The following is a 24,809-nucleotide window of genomic DNA, read 5'->3' as shown; positions in this document are numbered from 1 at the left end:
ATTAGGTCGATATGAAATATCTAAACTATTTACTCAACGTGTATTTTCTAGTATTATTGTATTTTCCGAGTGATTGTAATTTTTAATTTTTGTATTTCTCATTTTTATTAATATGATTTTTAATTATCATCAACTTTGCAAAATTGTCATAGTAAACTAGCTGTTGCAAGTAACCGTTGGAACATCTAGAAAATGATTTAAATATTGTAAAATATTTTTATTTAATATGAAAAAATTTAAGATGATTGAGCAGACTGTGTGACATATAAATAATGAGTTTTAATGTTAAAAAGAATGTGAGTGAAATAGATATGTTTTTATAATAAGTATGTGGTAGTGAGCCCACGATTTTTGATGAGTTGATGGATCTTATAACATCCACCATTGCGGATGTCCTAATATATATCCTAATTTTAAATTTATGTGTTATTATTGGATTTGTAATCATTAAAGTTTTAATTTTAGTATCTTAAATATTATAAAATTTGAAACAATAACTTCAAAAAATAAGTAATTTATTTTGAAACAAGAAGATATTAATTTTTTTTATTAGAATAAACTTTTCTTTATGACATGAATTCTCGCTCCTTGCATAGCGCACAACTACTGGGAATCACTCCCCTGTGTGTAATCAGAATCTTAACCTGTGGGACAAATATCCTTGAAAACAAACTTAACACGAGCTTTTTCACGAATCACGAGGACCGTCGAAGGATTGAGTCTTCCTCAGATTCCAGTGAAGCCCATCGTGGATGCTACGTAAGAAATCGTTAGTTGAATCGACCTGACATGCTGTGGGGACAGGCCATGGTGCCATGCTGCAAACAAGCGCATCCCCAGGGGCCAACTGTTTCCGGTCCTTTCCATCAAAGGATACCCAGGCATGACTTCTGCTGTTGAAAGGGACGACCACCCTGATCGTCACATGCTCTGGTAATATTAGAGGCCGGAAGGATAATGAGTGGGGGCATATCGGTGTGAACAGAATCCCGGGAACCTGTATGTCATCGGATTTTGTTACGGTATTAGCAACTGTATAAGAGAACACTAATGGATATGGTCAGAGTTGATAAAAGATTAAACGTTGAAAAGCACATACCTGAGGATGGACCATTGATCCTCCAGCAGCCAGGGAATATGCTGTGCTCCCAGACGTAGTAGACAATATAAGACCGTCCCCTTGTACGCAGGTGACAAACGAGTTGTCGCAATAGCATTCAAGATTTGTAAGGAATGAAGAAATACCACGGTCAATAGTAACTTCATTCAAGACGAGCATGGGACCTTCATTCTCAAATTCACTTTTGGCTGCATCTCGAATGATATGGCACTGCAACCGATGTCTCAGTGTGATACCGATAGGACCACTAAGGATGGAGTTCAGATATTCTCGGTAATGTTCGCTATCTGATTGTGTTAAAGATAATTTGACAGTCCACAGAAATATCATTTTCAACGGACAATAGATCATCCTTACAAGAAATGATAAAAGGATCGTGATGTAAAATAGAACTAAGAATGAAAACAAGAAACCGTAATCGAGAAGATTGAGGATACAAAATGGGGTCATGAAACCGAGAGAACCCAAAGAGAATGGCACAATTGGAGGAACGGGGCCTTTGAACACAGATGCAGCCTGGAAAAAAATAAAACAGCATGCAGTCATTTCCAACGTAGCTAGCTCAAATTTTCAAATAAAAGTCAATGGGGGCCTAAGTTAAGAGGAAAACTTCATCAACAATGGACATGGAGAAGCAAAATTCAATTTGGAAAAGGTAGAAACAAAATATTTCACGGTTCCTTAAACAACGAGTATACCATAGAGCATCACACATACCCAAAGGACGGTTCCATCCCCGCCTAGAGTTACAACGAGGTCGACCTTTGTGTGCAAGAGTAGCATCTCCTTGTCTGTGGGAAAAAAACATGGAACGGTGTTCACAGATGCAAATAAACACATGAATCGACAATCAAAGAACAGGTACAAAGCATCAATCTATTATCCAGTTTACCAAGATGAAGTCATACTACATGAATGAAAACTGAGTAAGTTTAGGGAAAAGAGGATATCATGTATTTAGTATTATTAACGAAGAAAAAAAAACACGACCACTTCATATTAAATCATTCAGTATTACCATCGAGCCAGGTCTGTACAAAGCCATAGTATGATGATTCTGCCAAAAGCTCATTCTTTACTCGTGGCTCCACGAATATATTTAGTTTTTTCTGCTCCTTCAACCATCTGGGAAAGAGAATACATCTTAAACGGTAATTAATATTATGATTATGGGTACAATGCAGAGACAAGATTGAAATAAATGCGGAATAAATCCCACTGGGAATTTTTTCTGAACATCTATAAGTTTAAAGATGCCTTAATGGTTTCAAGAAGTTTAAGACTTGTCACATTTTATCTCACAGTGGCTAGTAAGTCCAAAGTTTTAACAAAATTTAGGGTAAAGTTACAAGTAACATCAATGAGGGAAATACATAATGTAAGAACCAGAAATCTTAAAGCATCTTACCTGACCATTTCAAAACAGAGAATTTGTACAGAAGTTGAATTTGGCTTGGTCAATATAAGCACAGTCTGAGGGGGGGATTCCCACTTCAAGGAAATCTGAAACAAGATATTTTACTCGCAGATTGATACTTAAATTTAAAAACTTTAGTAAATAAAAATACTTAAGATAGGGAATTACAAGCAATGAGAGATCAATCAAAATGATGCAAGACGATATATGATAAACACTAGTACAATAGTTATACCTGTTTGCTGCTACGTTCCGCAGTTGTAATATTACCCTTTTCAAAAGAGACAATGTCATGTTTGTGGCGATCACCTTTTTCGCCATTGCAGCACCATGCTAGCCTAAAAGATGCCTGTCTCCATAAAATCAATATGTCAAATCTTGTTCCATCATTTCTTTTTATTTTTTTCTCTTTGGTATATTGTTACCCATGAGATATGAAAGAAGAAAATTAATACAGGTAAACCTAAAATATTAAAGAGCACATGTCAATAATCATATGACAGGGCTAAGAAACGATATCACACCTTCCTCATCATCTTAGTGTGCACCAAGGGAGAGTCAGAATCAGATTCACCATCTCGAAGAACTTCATTAGCACATATATCATCCTTCCCATTGCACAATTCACATTTTTCACTGTTCTCATCAAACAACATGATTTGGTCAAGCGAGTTTCCAGCTTTCTGCACATTAAACTCGCTGCATTGCCCTCTTGATGACAGCTCTGCAAAGCAGGCAAGAACATTATATCTTGCGAAATCCTGGGAAACTTTAAATTATAGACTGACCTCCATTGCAGAGCGGAACACAACCAAAAACAGAAAACAATTACAAAATCATTATCAAGGAAAACAGAAGCAAATTTTAGTATGCAATATTTCATGGTTGACAAAAGAGGCAAACTAATACCAGGTTAAATTCTCCTCGTGTCATATCCAAAAATCTACCAGGAATACTATAGCCTCGCAAAAGTATCCGTTGCTAGTTTTAATAAGCTAAATATGCCAAAAATGGGGAAATGTATCTGTTTCCCTGTTAGTTGGAACTTTCAAGACAGAGAATGGAAAAGAAATAGAATAATGGGACGACCTAAAAATAAAATCATCAGTGTTTATGATCCTTGACTGACGCAGTTTCCTTTTTAGACCCAATTTCGGAATCATTATATTTCAAACCAAGCATAGATCAGTTGATCAGTTTCATCAAAACTGAGCTGAAAATCACAAACGATATAATTCCTTTTGCCTGTCTTTTAAACCTTCAACATGATATTGGTTTGCAAGTCAACCTAAACATATAGCTCAAAAAATGACCAGAAACATCAACAAATATCAACTCATAAATTCAAACAAGTAATCATCATTAACTTTGAGCTATCATTAATGAAAAATAATCAACGCGCAAAATATGTGCATCTTGGATAAAATTCCATTTTCTAAACAAGTGATGCTATATGTAATCAACTTTACTATATACACACAAGATGGTTATAACCTCTTTGCTCCAACAGCAAGTTACGTGCCCTCTCCAGTTCATATTTGCGCTTCCATTCAGCAGCCTCAGCTTGTGCAGAAGCCTTCCCTTCAGTAACTCTTCTTAGTGCCTTCGCTACAGCTAAAATCGCAGGTCAAATCAAATGTTTTGTGTTAAGATATGGCATAACTTCAAATGGTTAAGTACTACAAAAGACACACTTCTTAAAGCCTCTGAAAATTCGAAGAGATGATCATCAATTCCATCGAGGAGCGGCTGTTGGACAAGCTCATGGATGGCCTTCTCAGAGTTCAATAGAGAGGGAGAATGATCAAAACCATTTTCCACTGGTGACACACCGGAATTGCCCTGTTCAGAAAAAAATCATGTTAGCCTTCAGAATTTCTTCTAGTGTTCTGAGAAAACTAACACTCAAACGAACGTGATCCAACAACATGCAGCCGTAATTGAGACAATTGAAGTAAGTGATTTTGTAATATGCCTCTGTCTAAAAATTGGTATAAAAAATGGAACTTATCCATGGTATAAGCCGCAAGCCACTACATCATCTTTATTTACTTCATACAGGGCACTCTAAGAAACAACTGGATCCGTACAATAATTCACTGGATAGGATCTCTTCAATTCAAGAATAAAAGCAGTCCTCGTATATGATGAGTTTCCTCCCAGGTACTCTTAATAAAGTATGTTGCTTCTAAGTGAGATTTTTTATTACGTTACATTCATCTGTCTTTGATAACACATGTGATTATACTCAAGAGAATTACAGTAGTCCTTGAATATGATGCATGATCAGAGTTTCCCAAATACTTTCCCATTAATTATTTACTTCCAATTGGGATTTTTTATTATGTTTTTAAGCCTTTGACCATACATGTGATCCTACTCAAGAAAATAAGCAAGCTAAGTATCACAAAGCACGTTGGAGTCTGGTCTAAAAAATTTTATGCTTACCATTTAGTTGCAATTTGAAAATCAAGGAACGGAATTTTAAAATATTAAAATCGATTAAAAATTAAAATACTAAAAGTCCCCATTTATCCGAGCACACACCAATTTGGTCCAACATATGTAAGCACAACCAGTACTGGCCTTCATCCTCGCCAATCAACAAAGTAATTAAACAGCAGACAGTCAATTACTGGCACAAATCCTCATCAATCCATATTCAATAACATCACTAGAAACTTAAAGATAATTAGCTACCGCCACCCAATCTCAGCCATTCAGGAAGACAAGAAATCGGTTAAATAAGTAAAGGTTGAGCATGATCAGTACTGGCCCTCACACCCTTCGGTCAAGAATCCAAGAAAACAATCAAACAGCGGGTAAGCATAACCAGTACAGACCCTCATGCTCGACAACCAAGAAAACAATTAAACAGCAATAATAGTAGGCCGCTGTCACGCATCGTCACCAATCAAGAATACAAGAAATCAAGAAACTGTTTCGGCACCAAGAAAATGAATATCGGGTAGAATTCTTAACCCCCGAAAACCAACAATTACGTTCAAAATGCAAAAAAAAGGGGGAAAAGAAAACTCGTACATTGGAGGTAAAGGAGTTGCTTGGAGACATGGGACCCTCCCTCTTGTACATGAGTTCCCGTGTACAAATACACACGAAAACACACACAGCAGAGAGATAAAGAGAACAAGACGGCAATCGAATACTGCTGAAGAATCTGCAGTGAGAACACCGATTAAATGGGAATCAAATAAAGGGTTTTAGCAGGCAGGCGTGTTTAGTCATGCGCATTTATTTATGATGGTGGTAGTTAGGAATTGGAGGAAGTTCATGGTGGGACCATCTACACGACGCGTGGTTCGGACATGGAAAACACAAGAGCTCTGAGTCGGGAAGGAGACTTCCATGTTCTTCTATACCGCAGGGCGTTTGAAAATGTCAAATTTTCATTTTTTTTAATTTCCTACTTTTTTTCCTTTTATAAAAAAAATCTTGACAATTGAAAACTGTAAAGCTTAAATTCAAACATAATGAAATATATTCGAGCTCGTTTTCAATTCAAAACTCGAAATTTTAATGTTTAAATTCCGTTCGAATCGAGATTTGACTTCAAATTTGACTCGAAATATTTGAATATTTTCGAGAAATAATAAAAAATAAAAGTTTGAAATATATTTTTAATATATAATCATATAATATTAATAATATATTAAAATTTGTGAGTGGCTCGAGAAATATCGTAAAAAATAAATGAAGTCCGAGTTCGACTCAAATTCGATGATTTCGGATATGGACAAATGTTTTTCGATCTGATTTTATTGGTTTTCAGGTCTATTAAACCTTGTTCCAGATTTTAGATTGAAAAATAATTCAAACCTATATTATATATTAAACAATAATACTTATTAGCTCTTTCTGACACTTCTGCTATATATTAAGTATGAATTATTAGATTAATCAATTTTTATATATTGTTTGGTGCAATAAATATATCTGACAGTAGAGTCGCGAATGTTCGTACGATTGTTTATTTTAAAAGATCTGAGTTGTATCATTTATACCAGTTAATTTTTTGGCAAAAAATTATGTGGGACGGTCTCACGGATCGTATTTTGTGAGACATATCTCTTATTTGGGTCATCCATGAAAAATCATCGCTTTTATGCTAATAGTATTACTTTTATCGTGAATATCGGTATTGTTGACCCGTGTCACAAATAAAGATTCGTAAGACCGTCTCACAAGAGACATACTCTATTTTTTTTTGTAAAATAGAAAATGTTTAGTTTTATAATGTATCAGAGTCAAAATCATATGTTCGATTTTTATAGATTGTAAGAAGCACAGTTATACAGATGTAGATTGTTCGAATGCTATAATTGTCCTTGGTAGAAAAACGATATAGTTTTTTGTGAATCCAAATGTATTTGCCATTTGGTCCTACATACATGAAACATGTAATTCACAAAAAATGATCAATCGTTATTAATATCATTGTCTTATGTGCGCGTTAGTACAATGTGTAATTTACAAAATATGAAACATGTAATTTACAAATATGATCAATCGTTAATAATACTAGTGTCTTGAAAAACATGATTTATCTCTTGTGAGACGGTCTCGCGAATCTTTATATGTGAAACAGATCAACCCTACCGATATTCACAATAAAAATTAATACTTTTAGCATAAAAAGTAATATTTTTTCATGGATGATCCAAATAAGAGACATGTCTCATAAAATACGACTCGTGAGACTGTCTCGCACAAGTTTTTGTCAATTATTATATATATATATATATGTAACCATATACTATTCCCAAAAAAGAAAAATACAGAAAAATGAAATTTATTTTATATGTATGCACTGTGTATTTTATTTTTAATATTTATTGCTTCCCAATTATATAATCCATGTTTTTTGTTTATCTCAAATACATCGTTCAATTTCCATATTTGATAAAAGTATTTTACTCATTTACCCCTATTTAATGTGCATAAATATATCCACTTTGTTTTTATAATATCATTAAATAAGATTGTATTAGAAATCTGGTCAGTATAATTTGTTTTCTCATTAATATTATTAATTTATGTAAAAAAATAAAATAAATTTTATAATTGAGAATGAGGGATCATCCGTTATGTAACGGACCTAACTCTTCGGACTTTTCTTGGGCTGTTTTTGGTCAATTCTTCGATGAATTGACTTTACCCACCAAGTAGGAAAACAATTTTTTATTTTTTTTTAAAAAAAGAGAGGAAAACAAAACTACTTCGTCAACTCTCTGACCAAAAAATGTTTATAATTTACTTCCGTTATATATATATATATATATATATATATATATATATATAGAATAAGTTTTTTGTGAGAGAGTTTCACGAATCTTTATTTATGAGACGGGTCAATCCTACCGATATTCACAATAAAAAGTAATACTCTTAGCATAAAAAGTAATAATTTTTCATGGATGACCCAAATAAGAAATCTGTCTCACAAAACACGACTCGTGAGACGATTCCGCACAAGTTTTTGTCATATATATGACAAGATTTTATAGGCTTTCTCGATTTCAACAATCATGATATCCCATTTATTTTCCGATATTAGTTTGAATTAGTGATTGAGTTGATGAATTTGTTTTCAACAAATAGATTTGGTTCGGAAATGGGTTGAGAATTGAATTTTTAATGATATTTTCTATGATCAGAAAAATAATGTAATGTTTGAATTCATTTTTATTCCACTCTTACCGGCGGTTTGATCATCTTCCACGATTTTTTTATCTTGGATTGTGAGTCAATTTCCTAAGGCCTATACTTTGTCGGACCAACTGCAATTCTGGTTGACTTAGTAGCATTTGGGCTTTCATATCTGATGGGCTTTCTGTTGTTGAACTTTTGCATATTTCATATGCAACGATATGATAAATTATTTACCACATACATTTTTTTATTTAATCCATGTAATATATGTTATTATTATAATATTAAAGTTGGATCTGATAAAGATAAAAATAATGTAATGATCAATTTTCTAAAATTCCCAAAATGCTCATAATTTTTTATAACAATACCTTAAAATATTCTATCATTTATGTATTAGAATGACCTCAACCATCACTGCTTACTCAAAAGGTAAAAATTTATGTGAGACGATTTCACATGTTATATTTTGTGAGACATATATCTTATTTATGTCATCAATGAAAAATATTATTTTTTATGCTAAGAGTATTACTTTTTATTGTGAATATCGGTAGGATTGACCCGTCTCATAGATAAAGATTCGTGAGACCGTCTCACAAGAGATCTACTCTGCTCAAAGTATTTATTTGGGAATAAAATCAAATTTAAATATTCTTTCGAGTTTTTTTAAATTAATAAATAAGATTTAAAAGTTTAATATTATATATACACATATGGTATGTGAAGGAAGTAGTAATAAAGTGTAAACAATTCATGGGCTTATTTTGGGCCTTGTTGCATTCTAAAGCCCATATTGAATTTTGGCCCAAATGAATTTTATTTCACCTGGTTTTCTTTCAACGCCTCTTAACATCTACAATGGAGTCCCTTCAAACACCACCCACGGCCACCGGGAACGGCGGCGACACCGATAATACAGTTGTCACTATCTCAGGCACCAAGGCCGAGAGGGAAACCGGCACTGATCACGGTAATGGTGACAAGGAAGAGCTGGAACACGCAGCCTCCGAGGAGATCTCCTCTGATGAGACCTCCAACTATGGAACTCCGAGTTTGAACCCAGAAACGGATGCCGGAGAAGAAGATGAAGCAGAAGACGAGGAGGGAGAAGAAGAGGAGCACAATACGAAGCAGCAAAAGCAGCTTTCTGAATTGCCGAAAGGCGGTTCTTCGGACGCCAGAATTGCTGCAATGCTCTCAAGCGCTGATACGACGAATACGCCGTTGCCTCTCCCGAACGGGAAGCCCGCACATGCCGTGAAGAAGCCCAAGAAGAAGAGCAAGGACGTGTGGACCACCACGTCCAGGAAGGGGAAGAAAAAGACGAAGCATGTCTCTAACAATTGCCATAATTCCAAGAAGGCAGCAAACGTTGGCCCCTCGGCTGAGGGTAAAGTTTTAATCACACCAATTCCAAGATTTCCCGACAAAAACGACGACAGCCCAGACTTGAACATATGTCTTTCAAAGGTGTACAAGGCAGAAAAGGTTGAACTCAGTGAAGATAGATTAAGTGTGGGAAGCACTAAGGGGTATAGGATGGTGAGAGCTACTCGAGGGGTGAGTGAAGGTGCATGGTATTTTGAAATCAAAGTGATGCATTTGGGAGAGACAGGGCATACGAGGTTGGGGTGGTCGACAGATAAAGGCGACTTGCAGGCACCAGTAGGATACGATGGGAATAGTTTCGGGTATAGAGATGTAGATGGCAGTAAAGTGCACAAGGCTTTGAGGGAGAAGTATGGGGAGGAAGGATATAAAGAAGGTGATGTTATTGGGTTTTACATTAATGTACCAGATGGAGGGTCTTACGCGCCCGATCCCCAGCGAATGGTTTGGTACAAGGGGCAGCGCTATCTCTGTGCTCCTGATGCCAAAGATGATTTCCCCAAAGTCGTTCCTGGTGAGTACATCTCTGTTCTTTATAATGTAGGTTTTTTCAATGCATATCGTTGTTCTAGATCATTGCTAGTGTAGACTTGATGTTAACCTTTATTTGACCGTTGTTTGTGTGCTATATATTTGATAACGCATAATTTGGCGCTGTGTGTTTTGTAAGTGTCAATAACGAAGTCATTGTCTTGGACGAATATATTTCTAATCGGAATCTCTGGAGAGATCTGTCTCCTCCACCTACGTAACAGGCTTTTGTTGCAAGTTGGAACTTGGAAATCCAATCTCCTCTCAGTGGCAGGCGGCCCTCTTAGTCTTAGGAGAGGTCTGAATGCTCGCACCGTATTTGTTTGCGTGGTTTAAGGAAGCTTACTTATCTTATGGTTTAGTGGCTTTACCTGTCTTTGGTTTAATTTATCTGGTGGGAAATTAATTTATTTACTCAGAACATACACATTTTCATACATATACACACATCATAGGGGGAGTCTTTACCATTTGCCATTATTCTTTTGGTATCCATCTTCAACAGTGCCCAAAACAGTGAATAGAAGTGAGAACTCAACAGATAACTTTCTGGAAACACTAAGTGTACACTAGAGAATCTTGAATCCAAATAAAAATACAATACAAATGAAGCCCAGAAATCCTAGACAAAAAGAAACAGCAAGAAGCAATAAAAAGATGAATAAGATTAGTATATAAAAGTCCCACAATTATTTTGTAGGAGTTCCCAATGTCTACTTTTCTGATCAATATGATCGCTTTGGTCTATGGTTGAAACTTTGTATTATGTTTTGAAAGACACGTTTCTTATTTTTCAGTCTAGACTGAATATTGTTCTATTTGTCTACAAGCTTTTGTTGCTCTCATCTAAAAAAAGGAAGAAGGAGAAGTTGGGCAACCAATCTACTAGGCAAGAGCCCTCTCTTTCTCCCAAGGAGGTCCATCTCCGGTGGTATGCATGTGGTCCACGACAATAAATTAGCAAAACTATTCTAATATCAAACCAAAGGATTGACAAATAAAAGTGCTAATGCTATAACCAATCCATAAATTGTTGAAGCTTCCATAAAAGTTAGATTAAGCCACTCACTGGACTTAGAGGAATGGATTAATCGGTTTGTCATTCGATCAACAAATTAATTTGGGTCATTTTATTGTATTGTTTTAAAGTTGGGTAATCAAGTTCATTGAAGGTTGTGTTGGATTGGTATCTATCATGGGCAGTTTTTTCGGATGAGAAGAAGAAACTTGGTAATGTAATTTGAAAGTCTTATATGGTAGCTGATGGATAGTGGGTAATGGTTGATGGTATATTACTATATTATAATTATTTGAAAAGGTTAAGGAAATTGAATAGGTTGAGGAAAGGGAATGATTGATTAAATATTCCAGGGGGAAAATAATGATTGGATAAATGCAATGATTTGTAGTTGGAAATGCTGGTAGGAATTTTGAAATAAAAAATGACATGAATTTAAGTTCTGAAAGAATAAAGAGTGAGAAACACCAACTTGATGTACCCTATAGTTATAGTGTTCTAGCTCTTTATACAATTCTAGATACGAGGCTTTTTCATGAATGGTGTTATCTTCTGTTCCAGTTTTATTTTAGGTCGCGTGTAAGAAAACCAAGGTTTTGTTTGATTGTTTTCCTCGCGTTGCTTATTTGTTTGTCTGTTAAGATTTCGAGTAAGAACTATAGTTTATTGGCAATAAGAAAAGTCCTAATTTTCAGGTTGATGTGATCTCTTCATTTTTTCTTGAACAAACAAGTTAAGTTGTGGGTGCAATATATTTGGATTTGGAAATGAAATACTCCAGATGGAATAGAAAATCATGTGAAGAGGTAACGAAAAGTTGTTTCAATCTTTTCATAGCTTTCAAACCTGATTAGCTTGTCTGTGAAAGGTAAAAAAATGGTAGGTCTATTTGGTAGTTAATATGCCAACTGAACTAGCTATGCGACAGATGTATGTTAGTACCTTGATCGCCATTTTTAATTTCATCAGGCTTGTAATGACTATTTATTTGTGGAATGTTTCCAAATCTGAACGCAGAGGCAGAAATGATTTTTTATGGTCGAGGGATGGTGGTTGAACAATTAAGTACAATATCTCAAAATGCGAGATTCTTTATCATGCATGCTTGCTTTATATGTTTTGGATTGTTTCTACATTGACTTACAAGTTACCTTCTTTGAATTTTAATTCTTCGACATGTAATTGTAGGTAATTAATCTACCATTGAGTTATTCATGAGACCCTATTTTTTGGTGTCGTGTAGGAAGTGTGATGTCTTTTTTCAAAAATGGAGTATGCCAAGGGGTTGCTTTCAATAATCTTTTCGGTGGTCACTACTACCCTGCTGCTTCAATGTACACTCTTCCGAACCAACCGAATTGTGTCGTGAAGTTCAATTTTGGTCCTGATTTTGAATGTTTTCCAGAAGACTTTGGTGGACAACCTGCCCCAAGACCCATGATCGAAGTTCCTTATCAAAGTTACAATGGCAGAGTTGAGAACGGTGTGTTCAATGAGAAGAAAGAGTAGCTTTAAATTTCGGTTGCTTATATTTATCAGTTTCATAGGAACCAGCATTTCTTTAAATTTGAAATATGAACAGTCACCTAGTTGGAAACTTGACTTTTCTTGGAAGCACGGCTTGCCATTTCACGATGACCAGTTGGCTGTAGATTGCTCTAATTAAAAGAGAGAAAACAACATAGATTTCAATTTTAAAGAGGAAAGTATTTATTTATGTAAGCAATATTCTTATCCATCTTGTAAAACACAAGGGTCAATTTCTTCCCTTTTTTGGCAACAACAATTTATGTAAGCAATATTCTTATCCATCTTCGTGACCCATTTTCAATATTATCTCAAACGATGGTGATTTCTACCAATGCCATGACTGGATCTCATTTCTCTTTCTTGTGGATAACTCATGTTAGCAATGAGTGAATATAGTTGGCATGGTATTAATTCTTGTTTCATAAGTATAACTTGGGAAGCGAAACTTACTGGAAAGTGTAAAAAAAAGCTCGATGAAATATTATTTACAAGTCACTGCATACACCATCTAGTCCATCTTAGCTATAAGCTCTTGAGTTTGTTTCTCTGTTTTCCTTAGCAAAGATTATCAAAGGAACGCCTATTTCTATGATTTCTACGTGATGGAAAGTTAATTTGTTGGTGGTGACAGGTGGTAGTAGTCCATGGAAAATTTCAAGAATTTGCCCAATGTTCAACGTGGTAAAGGCAGTCAAAGATTGAGCAGTATGTATTCTCAGGTTTGTCATGTTCCACTTCTAAAAAGTTCTAGGCCCTTTTATGTCTCTTGGTCTATATTATCGTTATGCTAATGGTGTCTTGAAAAGAGTGGAAACATGGCTGAGTCTGAGTGTGTGTTTGAAAGAAAGGCAATGTTTGCTCTTGTTCTCTATCCTTGGTGGGGATGTGGGATAATCACGTTTACTTCTCTGGGGTATGTCATAATTACATGAAAATCAAACTATGTTTAAATATTACTTATTCGTCATTCTGAAAAAGAACAACAAATAAATCCGATGACTTCTACAATTACAAGTACCCTCCAGGTCTATTTATTCTCATTATTAACCCAATTTTGTCCAAATATCAAGAATTAGATCAGGGAATTTGAGTGTTGTAAGGATTTGCGATGAAATACGTTGGTATTCGGAAGATCGATAACCGAAACCTTCGAACTGGATATTGAAGAAGTCCTCTTATATCGTTTGATTAACTTCAGGAACAGTTTTGGGAAAATGAAATGCATGTTTGGTTTTGTTCTGGAAAAATTAATATCACACAGGTTATAAATGATCTGGTAAAGTTGTTCTAAGAATTTAAAAAAAGATATCGAGGGGTAAATTATATCAACGCCCCCTCAGAAAATACAAGAATTTCGAAACCCCGTGTTTTTAAAAATCGGGCATAAATCTCCTTACAGATAGGTAAATATCTAGAGTTTTTTTTTTAACACAAAAGGTTAAATGTTTTTGATTTTTACAAAATTGAGGATTTATTAGTCTATCAATATATTTTTAGGAGTTTTACCTTTTTTTGGACTTTCACAGGGAGGTCTGATGCGATTAGGTCGATATTTGATATTAAAATTTTATATAATAAGAGAGTAAAATTGGAAAATAATGATAAGAATTTAATGAAAAGTAATGGTCATGCTAGGAGATGTAAAAGGGGGAAATTGTTTGATTTTTGTTCATATTTTAGGGATAGAGATTATTTTCGAAGATTTAAAAAAACATCGCAAATATTTTTTGAAATATTTAATTTTGTCTTACTATATTGCTGGAATTTGGAAATCTTTCATTGTTTCTGTATTTGTTGCCATTGCAGGTGATTAGCTATTTTGTTCACACTTTTTAGTCATTTGTTATATTGATAATTAATTGTTATTTGGTCGATTCTTTATAATAATAATAAAAAATGGATTGAATTTAAAAATCTTGAATTGGATTAAAAATAAAAAATAAAAAAAAAAAACTTTATGGATTACTAATGTGTGAATTGGATTTTAAAAACTTAATTTAAAAACCTATCACAAACTTATAGGTACTGCATAGGAAATGGTGGGAAGTGTGTAGTGTGTGAGAAATGAGATGTTATCTTAGTATCCTAAGAATGCATGTAAGAGTGAATATTTATCGATGCACATGTTTAGCGTCTATGATGCTAAAGCATTTTGTGTTGTTCTCCTTTGATTTGCCTGCATATTCATAGCGATTTGTCTCGCGGGTGCGAGTTCAAGTTCATCGACTGTGTCCCGTGATCCATCCGGGAAACTAAAGTAAGACGAGCGCTGGTAAAGAAACTGAACTTTCTACTCTTATAGATAACAATATGATCATACCTCCACAAATTCCTCCTTCTGTGGCCTGTGTGAGCAGCTAATAGCTTCATCCCAAAGGGACGAAATGCACCAAACATCAAAACACTACCCAGAGGGTTTCGGTCAAGGGAACTCCTGGGCTTGGGGAGTCGTCGCCTACATCCTCATCGACGAGATCCATCGCCCTCCATTTCCGCATTCGCCGTCGTAGTGTCGTGTGTCCTCATATTTAACTTTCTTCTTCTTTTGTTTTTCTTTTCTTTTTTGAGCTGACTTAGTGCTTGTGTGAGGGGTATGCAATCACTAAAAAATTGATTTATGATTTTTAGCTTAAAAAATCATTTTGGTTTGTTTTTTAAATCTAAATTCCGCTTTAGTTCATATTTGAGTCATTTATTTATCAAACAATATCTACTTCTGATTTCGTTTCACTTTTGTTTTCAAATATTATATATTTGTCCACTTCTTCATAGTTAATGAATTTAATAGCTTCTATAAAAAAAATTAAATAAAAATGTACATATGAATATTTTTAAGATAAAGAATTTGGTAAATAAATGATTTTAGTAATTGGATAACAATCCTATCTTCTTCTATTCAAAATTATTGGAAGTAAGAGTGTATAAAGATATTTTTATTAATTGCCAAAATACCATAGTAATTTTGAATCATCAAAATCATCACAAGACCAGCTTTAGATTTTGATTAAATTAAACACAAATTGTAGTGTTAAAGAAATATACAAAATTAATTTTTTTAAGTAATTGTTAATATATATATTTTTTAGAAATTACAAACATTCCTTTGACCAATTTATTTTGATATGATAATCTAGAATTCACAAGTTGTAGAAATTTTACATTTGAAATGAGGAAATTAAAAAAGTCAGAAATAAATTCAATTCTATAAATATTCCTGCAGTTTTAAATAATATATATAAACATAATGTTCAAAACTATATAATATGTCCATGTGAAAATAACATCAATTGTTAGGTTAGAACTAAATTTTGGCAAAAACTTGTGTGACACGGTCTCACGAGTCGTATCTTATAAGACAGATATCTTATTTGAGTCATTCTTGAAAAAATATTTCTTTTTATGCTAAGAGTATTACTTTTTATTGTCCCTATGTATAGAGACAAGCCCACGGTACATAATTCAAGACACAGAAACCAACAAAATTAATTTAATAATTATTAAATTATATCTCGTACGAGTACATAATCATTACTGGTTAAATTACGAGTACATATTAATTAATTACACCATATTAATAATGTGATACCCTTGTCCCACATTTTAAAAATGAAATATTTAAAATGAGTTTATAATGGCTTACAATGGACTTTTATAGAAACTTGGATTAATCATTTTTGTTAAAGCGAGGACGAATACGAAATAGTTGCTACAGGGGTCCATTGTGCAGTCACGCAGCCGCGGACACGGGTTCGAGGCGTGACAAACCACCATTACCATTCCTTTAAACTAAAGTAATATATTCGTTTACTCGTTCGTAGATTATTGCATTAGTCTTAAATTTTATATAATGAATATTAAAAAATAACGACAACGGATTTCATCATCATAAAAAACATTATTGGTGATGTCGTACAAAGGCCCTAGTCATCATTGAATTCGGGCTGGAATAGAGGACCAAAAGTAGAACCAGATTTCAAGTTGCTCCCGAGAAATTGAATAGACCTCTTAGATCATCAGTTAGCCAGTGTTCAGGTCACCTGTCCATTATTCATCTACTAGGCAGGGGTCCTCTCACCCGACCAGGGTTCATCTAGCCCGGCCAGGGTCCATCTCGCCCGGCTAAGCCCGTCTAGCCCGATCAGGGTTCGTCTAGCCCGGCCATGATTCATCTAGCTCGGACATGGTCCATCTTGCCCGACAAGGGTTTATTTTACCCGAACAAGGTCCACTTAGCCCGTCCATGGTCACCCCGCTTGGCCAAGGTCCATCTCGTCCGGCCAGGGTTTATCTAGCCCGGCCAGGGTCCCCTGCCAAAATCGAGTTCAATTGCGACCAATATGGGTCACCATGCATCATTAGCATGACAATCAGTGTACATGACAAGATCAGAACAGTATGGGTCGTCGTGCTTATTGACAGAGGACATGACATTGGCAGCCATCAGAGAACAGGGCTTGGCATATGTATAATCAGGAAGAGGGTCCATGCACCATAATCGAAGTCATCTTCTCTCATGTAAGTACCCAGGTTTGCTCATTTGGAAAAGATATATTGTATTCTACTGCATTCAATAAATTATCTCTCTATTTAGTGAATTTTGTACTGACTTAAGCGTCGGAGTTGCTACACCTGAAACCCTTTCGGCGCCCCACTGAAATTTTCTTGTTGAGTGTGTGCAGATCGTCTGACCTGATCTCATTCTACCTTATCAAGGGTACTCACTCATATGCCAGACCACCCGGGCTCATCCTATCAGGTTAGGCCACCTAGGCTCATCTTATCGGGTCAGGCCAGGCTCATCCCACCAGTCAGTATAGGACATGCCTGGTCACCCGGGCTCATTCCATCAGGCCGGAGAAGGTCAGGCCACCCGGGCACATCCCACAGGCCAGGCTACCGGAGCTCATCCCTCCAAACCAGACCATCCGGGATCATCCCATCAGGCCAGGCCAGGCTAGGCTCGTCCCATCAGGCCAGGCCATACTGATTCCATCAAGTCAAAAATATTCATATGAAAAGAACACTATTTATTCTCGGTAGATTGTCCACCCAGCTCGCCCAATCTATCCGGGCATCATCATCGACATCGTATGTGAGAAATATGATCTATAGACTTCAGCATCAGAGTGGCAATGCCTTAAACCCTCCTGGTGCCTCACTGATATTTTCTTGTTGAGTGTGTGCAGATCGTCTTACCCAGGGGCGGAGGCACACTCTTGTCGGGTGGCCCAATTTTTTTAAAAAAAATTATATATAAATTTTGTATAATTTTGGAATAATATGGTATTAGTCCGGGTAGATCAATTTAAAATATTAAAATATTGTAGAGTTTAAAATTCTAGCTCGGATAGAGTCATATTTCTGGCTCCGCCACTGATCTTACTCGAGCTCTTCATACCATGTCAAGGGTACTCACAGGCCAGGCTACCCGAGCTCATCCCTCCAGACCAGACCACCCGAGCTCATCCCATCAGATCAGGCTAGACTCGTCCCATCAGGCCATGTCATACTAATCCCTATCAAGTCAAAAATATGTGAACAACTTATCTACATCTATTCATATATTCATAGTATCAAATAAATATCTACATATATCTCTTTTCTATGTTGCATTTACTACCATTCATAATCAAAATTTTGAATTTCCCTACCAGCTCATCAATTTAATTAATTTAGATTTTCTATAAATCTAAACTCTAAAAATCTTGATGTTTATGTAAATCTTTTGAGTGATGCATGTACACAACAATATTTATATAATAATTTTTATATTATAAAAAATTTCATTTATCAAAATATCATGAATATTGAATACAAAATCCCATTATATAATAATAAAATATCACGGTATAATTGTTATAAATATTGTTGTACAATGTATTGACTTTAACTTTAGCATTGTCTAGATTTTACACTTTCATTATATTATAAGGGTATATCTGAAATGAAATATAAGATAAAAACGAAGAAATAAATAATATTTTTAAAATAAAATAAATAAAAATGATATTCATGTTATATTTGATTGATTAAATTTGAGATAATATTATATTATCATTTTGTCATTTAGAAAATATTAATAACAATAATTTTGTAATTAAAATTCAATTATTTGTTATAACGCCCACTCACATGAGAGAGGGTGTGGCGCGTTCATATGTGTATGAACGCCCATGTGTCAGTTTTTTTCAAAATCCGTCGCTGAACGCGGGCCCCACGCACGTGATGAATTTTCCTTATTTAATGTTATTTAATGTATTAGTTTAAATTTCAAATTTGTATGTTTTAAAAAAAAACGGAAATTAAAATAAATTAAAAAATAATGTTAAATAAAAAACTTATCATCCACGAACGTCTGTGTCAAGAGATTAGGGGGAGATAGAATATTTAATTTGCAGTTATTATAATTTTCGATTATTGTAATTTTCATTTGTTATAATTTTCATTCATTTTAATTTTCATTTTCGTTAATGTAACTCTCCGATCAATTAGTATTTTACATCTTCTCTTAAGTTTAATTTATTTTCTAATATTTTTATGCAAGTGTTATTTATTATTATATGTTGTACCGTTTTATTTTAGGTTTATAATAAATTTTTAATTTTAATTAAATGACACTCATAAAATTAAATTATTTTACGTACTGAATATATAAAAACAAATTATTATTAATATAAAATAATAATAATTTAAATTTCTTAAAAAATTTGAAATTGAATTTATTTAATGTAAAATAAGAGTAAAATGAATGAGTGGACAGCGGAACCTACAAATAATGAGTGTGAATGTTAAAATGAATGTGAGAGAATATATGTGTTAATGTAATGTGTATATGGCATGTGGACCCCACGATTTTTGATGAGGTGGTGGGTGTTAGGGTGTTATGACACCCACCAATGCGGGTGCCCTTAGATAAAATAATGATGTTGAGATAAATTATATATCAATCCAAACGGTACCTAAAGTAAAAACATTTTCAAACTCAAAAAAACTTTGTATATATTTTTCAATAAATATATGACAAAAATTATAATGCTAATTTATTAATTCATTTATCTAACAAATCATACATTTAAATTATCTTTTTCTTTATCAACACACTGTTATCCTCACTTTATATAAGATTAATCTTTTTTTCAAATATAGATAAATACAAAGAAATGATTTATTAAGATATGATAATCATAGATATACAAATCTATTAAAATATGTTTTATGATTTTTTTTAAATAAAAATGATATTTTTTTATAATTTGAGAGGAAATGTATTTTTTTTTTGTTTATAAAAAAATATTAAGAATTATATGGAAACAACATATTTAAAAGATCTATCAATTTTGCAATTAATATTATAGTCTCACACAATCCTATGATATATGTATCATGTATGTATAGGCCAACCAATAATTTACCTTTTATAAAACATGAAAATTAAAATCTTTGCCACCCAATTCCTAATCATTCCCCAAATTAACACAAAGCCCCCCTCCATTGATCACCATTTCTCTGCTCTGTTTCCCTCTAAAAAGGCTTTTAGCCTTCTATAAAAACCAGTACTTTAAACCCTACAAATTCATCCGGTTTTCACTGTTAATCTCACTCTCTTCCCGGAGATTTTGATGGGAAAACGAAAAGATAAAGATTAAAGAAAAGCCCTTGTTGGAGTGGGAGTCTTGCTGGAGTTTGCATACAAGTTGTCTCTGTACTGTGAACCCCAAAAAAAAGAAGGGAAAAAACCCACAGTAAAGTAGTGGGAAAAGATAAAGAGAAGAGTCCCGAAAACTCTCCATGGATACATCGGAGGCTACCAAAGTGTTGATGTCGAGAATTCAGAGTTTGGATCCGGAAAATGCTACCAAAATCATTGGTGCTATTCTGATACAAGGCGAAGGAGAGAGGGATATAATAAGATTAGCCCAGAGTTCTGATACCATTTTGTTGTGTTGTGTTGATCAAGTGAAGATTTGTTTGGGAATTAGTCCGAGTAGTCACTCTTCCTACGCTTCAAATGCCGTAAGGCCAAAGAACCCATTTTGGCTTAGTTCCCCAAGAATCTCGATACCAAGTGATGGATTCCATTTGAGTAACCCTTCTTCACCAGCGGGTGTTTTTCCAAGAATTAGCCCGAGGCCTGCCTCTTATGCTTCTGCAGTAAATGGCGCTTATAGTTTTTCGGGTTCCTCGAGTTTGCCTTTGTATGGAGATGAGTTTGGTGAAGAATTGTTCGGCAGCGGTGGTGGTGGAGTGCAGGTGCACCAGAAAATTCACGATCAGAATGATTCTATGGCTGATCCAAGAATCAGTCCAAGTGGAAGGAGCGATTCTCTTATTCTCCCTTTTTCCGAGGACTTTAACAGCGGTATTACTTCCCCTCACTCCAACCCATTTCACCGAAGGAGTTGTTCTGTCAACGATGCTTCTTCATTTCTTGCTAATCTCGAGGAAGGAGGTGCTGGAAGTGGATTTGGGTGGACCCCTTGCACGTACTTTGCGAGGGGGTTTTGCAAGAATGGTAGTTCTTGCAAGTTCTTGCACAGTGCCAGTGGTGGTGCGGGCGCTATTGATGTAGGGTCTCCATGCAGGAATTTTTCTGGGCTTGATGAATTTTTGAGAATGAAGGCTATTCAGCAGAAGAGGTTCGGGCTTATGGCTTCCGGAGGTCACTCTCCTTATGGATGCAGCAAGCGTGTTAACCTTCTGAATGAAAATCAGAGGTAAATTCTTGTTTGGAATTTACCTTGCCCTTCATTTTTTAATCAAGTTCATCACAAGTGTAATTATTGACCTTTTTTCTGAATAATTGAAATAGTCTTTGCCATTATTTATTTTCATGGTTTTTTCCCTTGTGCCATTGTGCTTGTGTATTACTATCTTTTTGTGCATTTTGAGAAGGTGGCTATGTTCTGATTTTGATCTCATCTTGTTTTTGTTTGATAGTATTTGCCGTTTATTTTACTTCACCTGGCTTTGGAATTGCAAATTGTGGTATTTTTCTTGCTCTCTTCCTCATTCTTTGGTGTATATTCAACTGTGAAATCTAGTTTTTGGTAGATGTATATGAACTGAATGCCTGCCAAAATAGTTCTCCATGACAATCGTGCACTGTAGTTTTGTATATTTATCATGGAAAAGTTAAACAAGGAGATTATATTTTGGTAATATAATTGTGGCTGTGGGGATAAATGATAATGGATGACACTTTTTGGTCTTCCGTTTGAACTAGTTCGAGTAATTTCTCATCAGCAATGTCATGTATTGTCAGATCGGCCACCGCTGCGGTAATGATGGGAGATAATTTCCAAAATACTAACCGGTATCTACCTGAGAGGAATGACCCGTTTTCAACGGGAGTCAGTTTTGGTGCAAATTTGAGTTCCCGACAGATTTACTTGACATTTCCTGCTGACAGTACATTTAAGGAGGAGGATGTATCTGTTTACTTTCGGTATGTGGTTTCTTTACAGTTGATCGAAATTTTCATTCATGGAACTAATGCTAGAATGTGCTTTGTCATCTTTATTTGAAGTAATTTTGGGCCAGTTCAAGATGTTAGGATACCTTATCAGCAAAAACGAATGTTTGGGTTTGTTACTTTCGCGTTCCCCGAGACTGTGAAGCTCATTTTGGCAAAAGGAAACCCTCATTTTGTTTGTGATTCTCGTGTTCTAGTGAAACCTTACAAAGAGAAAGGAACAATCCCTGACAAGTACGTTTTTCATTACATCTTTCTCCTTCCTACAAGCTATAATTGTTGATCCCGTACTGGTCATGATGTCCAATTTTTATTAAACCACGTGTAGGAAACATCAGAACATTGAGTTAGGGGAATATGCTTCTCTAAGCCCTACGGAACTTGATTTGAGAGAGCGCCTCGATATCCCTTTTGGTATGTTCACGGATGGCTGCATATTAACCCTGACCACAGCGAATTTATAACATGATTCTTCTTTTAATTATTTATTTATTTTTGGCACAGGACCGAGAATGCTGCTCAATTCACAAGAGATGATGCTGAGAAGAAAAATGGAGAAGGAAGCTGAATTACAGCATGCTTTGGAACTTCAAGAAAGAAGGATGGCAAATTTACGCCTACTGGACCTAAAAAATCAGCCTCAAATGCATAATTTTTTTCCAGTTTTCGCTCCAAGATGGTCCCAGTTGATAAATCATAATATCCTTGTTTCTTCTGATGCAATTGATCAAGAGGTTCCCAGAGGTTAGTTTTGTAAACCTCCGTCATTTCATAAATTCTCAAGCATGTGTTTGAAAACACACAGGCAACAAGTAATATGGCTTGGCATCCAAGTTCAACAAATTACCAGTGGCCGTCTTTTTATTTCTTACAGGTGATGATGGTGGCCAAGAAGCAGCTAATTCTCAAGCCGTTACAGCTGATGATTGGAAGTTGACTGGAGGAACTAAATTGGCAATTAACAGTGATCTTCAAGGTGCCAATAATCAAGAGCATGTGGACGCAGATGAATCTGATATATCTGAAAGGTACTAGAAGTTATTTTAAAGAAGTGCAGCATGACGCGGTTTGATAACCTTGCTGAGAAAGCATACATGATAAATCCAAGTTCAGCTATTCAGCTTCTTGTTCAATTGTTTACTGAAATTTTAAAATTTTGCTTAAAAAATTTCTCCTATTATACGTTTCTTGTTTGCCATGAACCAGCTTGGAGTACACTCTTCCTGACAACTTATTTGCTTCGCCTACAAAATTCACTTCAGAAAACCGACCAGTTCACTTCCAACCTCCAGATGAATCCTCCGACTTTAACTCTCCACTATAGTTCCCAAATCACATTAAACTAAAATGGTAAGGTTACTAATTTTCATCATTTCCTTGTGCTTCCTTTTTTGTTCCATAGCTTTCACAATTAAAAAAAATTACCTATCTTCAATTGTTTACATGCTGCTTTATTATTGCAAAGGAACCACTGAAATGTAGGTATCAGTAGCTGATTGGCACAAACAAGCTGGGAATTAACTTATCAGGGTAAGAGCATGGATGTTAGATCGAGTTTTTCTGATATACAATTAATTAGCTGCCTTATCCAACCCTTTTGTGCGTAAACATAATTACAGTTTTATCATAAAAAAGGCGGAGCACTCGTTTTTTTGAAGTCTTGATTCTGATGTTCACCTTTTCAAATTGTTTGACGCAGAAAATTCGAGTAGCCCATAAGAAGAACTAATTACATTGTGCAGCTGTATAGCTGAAGCCTGAAATCATGGCCGTAACAGTAGGAAAGGATCTGTAAGCAAGATCTCCTCAGTATCATCCATCATCTATATTTTACCATACTACTGCTTAACGTCAAATACATGTTATATGCATAGATGACACCAGAACCAATCTATTAGAACCGGGTACCTCTTTATTCATTTGATTTAGTCAGTGGTTTTTTGGATTACTGAGAACTACATGACATATAACAATCAAAGGCAGTCGCAAGTAGCAACTCTTGCTATCACATAATGCAAATCTACCTTTTTTTTTTGTTTTGTTTTCTTTAACTTCTATCTAATCCTTTTGTTCTCTTACACTCTGTGCTGCCCTGTATCGAAGCCGGGATACTTAATATAACGTAATGGTGATCTATATGATCAAGATAACACTTTGTGCGCTACGAAAAACGACCTTCAATTGGTGTGAAAAAGATTATGTTTTGGGATTTAGGATCTTAAAGGAAAGGAAAATGAGAAGATTCGACACTTGTATGTTGCCAAATCTTCCAAGTACAAGAAGAAACGTTTAGGATATATCGTCAAAAGCAAAGGAAGGAAATTTATGTGTTTGGTGAAGCCTAGAGGGTTGACGAGATCCTAGAACATCCTAGGACAGTACATACACAATACATCCAAGTATCCCATTTTAATTGTCTGAGATTCATATCTCACTTATCTAAATCAATATATATCCTTCAATTTCACAATAAAATATAACTTTTATGCTATCCCAACCGCACTACAAACATTGGTTGAAGCCTGAAGGGGTGAAAAAACAAGTTTGTAGTGGATTAGTCTCGATTCTTGGCTTGAAAAGTGGTACAAATTGAACGCAGAAGATACGGACTGATGGAAAAAAGCTTTTGTCGTCGCTCTCTCTTCAGCTGTGTAGCTTT

General features: G+C 35.0%; 3 protein-coding genes across 8 annotated transcripts; 2 read left to right on the top strand and 1 right to left on the bottom strand.

Moving 5' to 3' along the window:
* Positions 1–514: 514 nt before the first annotated feature.
* LOC142539275 (NAD(H) kinase 1) lies at positions 515–5,907 on the bottom strand. The gene is made up of 11 exons (XM_075644616.1): positions 5,580–5,907; positions 4,232–4,379; positions 4,032–4,151; positions 3,062–3,261; positions 2,773–2,886; positions 2,529–2,623; positions 2,139–2,245; positions 1,838–1,911; positions 1,558–1,636; positions 1,100–1,407; positions 515–997 (listed from the first exon to the last, which is right to left on the bottom strand). Exons 1-11 carry the CDS (start codon positions 5,628–5,630, stop codon positions 689–691), a joined length of 1,605 nt encoding a protein of 534 aa, XP_075500731.1. The 5' UTR covers positions 5,631–5,907; the 3' UTR covers positions 515–688.
* Positions 5,908–9,029: 3,122 nt separating this feature from the next.
* LOC142539274 (protein TRAUCO-like) lies at positions 9,030–15,345 on the top strand. 5 transcript variants are annotated; one of them, XR_012818855.1, is made up of 4 exons: positions 9,030–10,113; positions 12,392–12,631; positions 13,310–13,860; positions 14,209–14,644. XR_012818855.1 is itself a non-coding variant. In XM_075644612.1 (4 exons), exons 1-3 carry the CDS (start codon positions 9,069–9,071, stop codon positions 13,378–13,380), a joined length of 1,356 nt encoding a protein of 451 aa, XP_075500727.1. In that variant the 5' UTR covers positions 9,030–9,068; the 3' UTR covers positions 13,381–13,397; positions 14,869–15,345. The 5 variants fall into 5 exon arrangements, 4 of the variants coding, with proteins under 4 accessions (XP_075500727.1, XP_075500729.1, XP_075500730.1 ...); XM_075644612.1 differs by lacking the exon at positions 14,209–14,644 and adding an exon at positions 14,869–15,345 and having other exon boundaries at positions 13,310–13,397; XM_075644614.1 differs by lacking the exon at positions 14,209–14,644 and adding an exon at positions 14,701–14,861 and having other exon boundaries at positions 13,310–13,397.
* A 4,781-nt stretch (positions 15,346–20,126) lies between these two features.
* On the top strand, positions 20,127–24,190 carry LOC142539273 (zinc finger CCCH domain-containing protein 46-like). Of its 2 annotated transcripts, none has more exons than XM_075644610.1 (9): positions 20,127–21,392; positions 21,941–22,123; positions 22,205–22,384; positions 22,479–22,564; positions 22,655–22,894; positions 23,025–23,178; positions 23,357–23,500; positions 23,633–23,680; positions 23,850–24,190. In XM_075644610.1, exons 1-7 carry the CDS (start codon positions 20,467–20,469, stop codon positions 23,472–23,474), a joined length of 1,887 nt encoding a protein of 628 aa, XP_075500725.1. In that variant the 5' UTR covers positions 20,127–20,466; the 3' UTR covers positions 23,475–23,500; positions 23,633–23,680; positions 23,850–24,190. The 2 variants fall into 2 exon arrangements, with proteins under 2 accessions (XP_075500725.1, XP_075500724.1); XM_075644609.1 differs by having other exon boundaries at positions 23,616–23,680.
* The last annotated feature ends 619 nt before the right edge of the window (positions 24,191–24,809 follow it).

This window comes from Primulina tabacum, chromosome 3, assembly GCF_025594145.1.
Source record: "Primulina tabacum isolate GXHZ01 chromosome 3, ASM2559414v2, whole genome shotgun sequence".
Lineage (NCBI taxonomy): Eukaryota > Viridiplantae > Streptophyta > Magnoliopsida > Lamiales > Gesneriaceae > Primulina > Primulina tabacum.
Note: the sequence above shows the minus strand (reverse complement) of the source record. Positions and strands in the feature narration are given on the sequence as shown.